The 5,000-nt window shown below is 38.4% G+C and overlaps 1 protein-coding gene across 1 annotated transcript in view; it reads right to left on the bottom strand.

The window, feature by feature from the left end:
* The window catches only part of LOC138012576 (fibropellin-1-like), a 49,781-nt gene that overhangs the window by 5,381 nt on the left and 39,400 nt on the right, over positions 1-5,000 (bottom strand). Inside the window, exons 28-32 of the mRNA XM_068859384.1 lie at positions 4,422-4,535; positions 3,978-4,091; positions 3,513-3,626; positions 2,564-2,680; positions 1,933-2,080 (exon numbers count right to left, since the gene is read on the bottom strand). Of these exons, the coding sequence (XP_068715485.1) occupies positions 1,933-2,080; positions 2,564-2,680; positions 3,513-3,626; positions 3,978-4,091; positions 4,422-4,535 (607 nt within the window). The remainder of the gene's footprint in view (positions 1-1,932; positions 2,081-2,563; positions 2,681-3,512; positions 3,627-3,977; positions 4,092-4,421; positions 4,536-5,000) is intronic.

Raw genomic sequence — 5,000 nt, 5'->3', positions numbered from 1 at the left:
AAACAAATGAGTACAAAGAACGAATATAGCCAAAAATATACTAAATTCGGCCACATATCAATGATGATATGGAATACACAACGCGAGACTTCCACTAAAACGACGAGAAAACAAAGATCCCAAAGGAGATTATGCAACAGCCAATCATACGGTGGGAATGTGTTCCGCGTAGATAGTGGATTCTAAGCATTCAGCGACATGCGTCCTTCGCAAAGTGACGCGAACCAAAATGGCGGAAGATGCGGAAAGCAAAATTGCCGTTCGTTTTGTCAACGAAAGCGACTACAAGAATATTTTGACTGGAACTCTGTTTGCAAAACAAGAACATTGCTTGTTTCAAAGCAATGTGTGATTCCAGTAAATACGAAATTTGTAGTGAAGAAGAGGAAATACAAACGGAAAGGGAGCTTGAAGATGCTAGAGAAACACCAGCAGATGAGGGGAAGGAAATGAAAAAATCTGACAGTTGAGGGAAACAAAAACCCACGACATCGAACTCGTCCATCGGTGCAAAACCAAAGTCTTTCAGAGGAAGAGATGGAATATTTGTGTGGAGAGTCGGAAGAAACGAGAAAAAATGTCGACATAAAAATAAGGGAGACGATAGAATATTCTGAAAATCTCGAATTCTACCCGTCCCGAGCAGTGTTTAAGAAAAAGTATTGCTGGAAGATACAACCGCACTATGAATTCATCGAAGTAATTCTCAAATATTTTCTACCGGGATAGCACAAAGAGACAAAAAGGCTACTCTGGTCCATGAGTGGTCGAAGAAACAATGCGGTAGGAATATCAAGCCTCTACGAAATATCCACGCAACGTGCGAGGTAGCCTTATCCTCGCAGAATGAAACTTTCTAAACATAAATTATTTTCCCTTGCAGTAGTTCAATTAGGTTATAGCTAGATCTTCAATTTCACAATATCTGACGGCTTAATTGGATAATTCCTTTAGTTTCTAAAAAAATCTGTCTCGTTGGTTACTAGTTTTTAAACTGCCGTTTCACAAAAGAAAAAAGAACGCAAAAAAAGTCATCGTTAAGGACATAAATTCCTTCTACCAGCACAATCAATTGTTTTGGTAACCGTTTCACTGATACGATGTGGCAGGGGCTCATGGTTGCGCTGCTTATTTCTCTTTCGTAAACGGTCGTTGCCATTTGAAACGGTCGTTGCCATTTTTTTAGCTCTGAATTACACTCATTAGGTCTAAGAACTCAAAAGGTTGCGGTTACTGGGAGTTGTGTCTCGCTGGTCATATGACTGAGGGTTCGGGTTAAGGGTTCTGTTTAGGGAGAGGGCTAAGAACTCGAGTTCGAGTCTTGAAATTTTCGGACTCGTTTTTTCCTCCAGTTTTTCTTTTATAAATGTTTTTTTTTTCCTTTTTTGTCTTAATTTTTGTTAATATTTTTTCTTAGTTGTTTCTTTTAATTTTCTTTGAAGTGAAGTGTGTAGTCGACCGTTATAAATGGCATCGACCGTTTCAAATGGCAACGACCGTTTACGAAAGGGAAATTTGCGGTTGCGCTACGCAGCCTTGCCATGTTTAAGTAACACTACCCCTTTCAATGACTGAAAGTGATTTCCAATTCCATAAAAGGAGAAGCAGGGATGCTACAGTGGTGAGAGCACTCGACTCCCAACAATGGTTCTCTACTCTGATCAGAGAGGTTCTTCTTCGGGTACTCCAGTTTTCCTCTCTCCTCAAAAACTAACAGTTGCTTTGAGTTAATTTGTTGATTTCAGTTTACAGTGTCCCCAAACAGTGCTCCTGCGCTAGAAGACTAGACACTTAAATAAATTTCATTTCCTTTCGTGTATTTCTATGACCGGACAGCTGAAGTATGAAGTATTTCCGGTAGTATGGTGTGGCATATTCTTGAATGGTAAGTATTTTTCGTTAGCTCAAACAGATAACGACTTAAGTACTTACGAGTAACCTCTGGCGATCCTGGAGCACATTTGAATTATTTTTGAAATGTCACTCCAGTCAATGTTCTTTCGGAGGTTTTTAAGCACCTTGTCCATTGCGCGATCGTTCCTTTTGTCTTTGAAACAGCCAAGTGGTTGAAATTGCTTCTCTGAAAATGGAATGTTCATAAATTATGTCTGACTACCTATTTATAACATAATGGGCAAAATTACCGTTGAAATGCTGCATGGCTGATACCGAGGGCATTTTTCATTAAGTTTGGTCATTGCCCCAGGCAAAATGACTTTCATTATTTTCATGTAGTAAATATGTTTTAGCAGGGCTGGGCTGGTTTAATTGCTTTGGCGTACGCTTGTACAAAAATAAAATTTTCATGAGCTGATTCGTGCGTTTTACAGTTTATTGACGCTAACTGAACACTGAAATGGCTTCATACGAAATTGCGCAACATTGTCCGTTTTTGACTTTCTTAATAAAAGATAAGTTGTCCCCTTTATGCCTCATTTCCCTTGCCCGTTAAGCACAAAAACGTTTCCAATAAATAAGCTGCCATGCCTGAGCTCTGCAATTACCCGTAGGAAAGGTAAAGTGTCCAGGAAACACAAATTAGAGTTTTGAAAACGTGACTTACTCGTTTGGCAGTTAAATCCTGTGTAATTATTCACACATATACACTTGTACGTCCCTTTTAAATTCTGGCAAGCTCCTCCATTCTTACATGGGTTGTTGGGTTTGCATTCATTCGTATCTGTAATACAATACAACAGAAACTCGTTAGGAAAAAAAAACGCAAGCATACCTTCATCATCATTATTATCATCATCTTGAACATCATCATCATCATCATCATCATCATCATCATCATTATTATTATTATTATTATTATTATTATTATTATTATTATTACTATAGACATTGATTAAAAAAGAAGAATGTACAAGTTTAGTCAATTTTATGAATTTTCGACAATACATTGTATCAAAAAAGTTCTCAGCTTTCGACGCTTGTAGAGAATTGATGAATTGATCAGGTCACGTGGCATGCGACAGACAACCTGATCTCCATCGTCGAAAAACGCTGAATGGTAGTATGGGCTAGTTGCGGAATTTAGATACAGATCCAGACTGGCTTGCACAAAGAGTTCGACAGACAATTTCAGGGGCCCGTAAACCGGCCCTAAACACGGGCGCGGGAAGAGCGCTCCAAGGTTGTATCTCCCTTTCTGGCCTGTTATGAAATTGCCTCCCGAACTCCTAACAAAGCAATCTGCATCCCCGTCCTATTCCGTACATCGAAGAATTAAACCTTCCAGTTATCTGAATGAGGTTATTTCACGTCACTTGCAACGTGACCTGCCTCAAACTGATTGGTAGTTTACGAGAACAGTCATTCTTTTTGCATCAAATTTTTGAGGCATCCATAACGTGTCATCAATTCAAAATTACGTTGTCTTAGAAATAAAGCTGAATTTTGTTTTATTTCGGATTGTTTGTTTTGTCAAATGCTTAGATTTGTTGTATGTGAATACACAGTGAAGATGTTTAGAGTAGACGTTTCCTTTAAATTAAAGGCAAAATTACCATTTTGGCAGTGCTTTCCTTCAAAACCTTTGATACACTTGCACGTATAATCCCCAACTGTGTTTGAGCAATTTCCAGAGTTCTGACAGGGATTGGCGCTGCATTCGTCAATGTCTAATTTAACAGGAACGAAAGTTCTGTATTTGTTGTACTAAATGAAGATACGATAATTCAAACATAAATAAACATACTGACTTGTCTTTAATTTGTTCTGGATCCATTTACTTTACAAGATACATAACAAGAGATTTATGTTCTCTCAACGCTTCTGTATGTAACAACATTTGCAGAAAGAATCGTCCAACACAATGGTTAACGTTAACTTAACAAATGTTTCCAAAACTGAGAATAGCATGTATGAATTTCCAGTTTACTTAATTTAAGCACATTTGATTCGTTGGGGAAAATTTATAGCTCTTCCCAAGACGCACGGGCCAAGATTATATGCATTGCATAACCACTCACCTTTGTCGCAGAGCCTGCCGGTAAATGCAGCCGTGCAGTCACATCTAAAGCTACCGCACACGTTCACACAAGTTGCACCGTTTTTGCACGGTGTGCTCTTGCATTCATCCACATCTGTCAGAGAATAGTTAGATGGTAAGTATGATCAATTAATTTAGTGTTTTTTTGCCTCCCGTGGGCTATTGGATGACTGTGTCTTAAAGGACAAGTCCAAGGCCACGTTGTGTCATAAGAGATTGGAACTCATTATCAGAAGACATTGTAAGAAAGTATTAGTATAAGTTTCTGTTTGATTAGTTAACGTTGCAATCTTAAAAATGATGAATGATATTTAAAGACCCTTTCATATTTCAAATTTTCAAAAGTTCAAAGGACAATGGTTCATTCTGGCACTGCTGCACCTTATTGAAAGCCTAGGCCAAATTTCTGTTCATCAGGCCTTACCCTTTTCGCAGTTCTTTCCATCAAAGCCATTGTAGCACGCACAACTATAATTCCCCACGGTATTGCTGCATGTTCCTCCATTTTTGCATGGATTGTATGAGCACTCATCGACATCTTCAAAATAAAATGGTCAATTTGTTCAATGGCTACGTAAAGAGAAGGGGTTACAGGGTAGCCCGTGGAACGTGGGTTTTGAGGAAATGTTCCTTAAATAAAGCAAACGACCCTGAGCAGGGGACCCACAGAGATTTAATTTTCATGATCACTTCGAAGAAAGTACTATGACGGCTGCAGGATTGGTTTTGAAAGCAGATTTAAAAGCAAACAATAATGGAAAACTGCCGAAGACAAGGAAAAAAACAAGCGGAAAAATAAAGGATACTATATGTATATTCCGATATTTTTAAATGTCTCTTGACGTTTTGGGAACATCAAGAAGGAATAATTAATTGATAGGTGTTTCCCCCCTTCTTGTTAATAGGACATGATTTGTGAATTGCATGATGAGGACTTCAAGGACTAATTTAGATAAGGAATTTCACTTTTGTACTCAATGGTTTCAGCACTGCACCATCAATC

This window comes from Montipora foliosa, chromosome 8, assembly GCF_036669935.1.
Source record: "Montipora foliosa isolate CH-2021 chromosome 8, ASM3666993v2, whole genome shotgun sequence".
Taxonomy (NCBI): Eukaryota; Metazoa; Cnidaria; class Anthozoa; order Scleractinia; family Acroporidae; genus Montipora; species Montipora foliosa.
The sequence above is the reverse complement of the archived record's forward strand: the minus strand, read 5'-3'. Positions and strand labels throughout refer to the sequence as shown.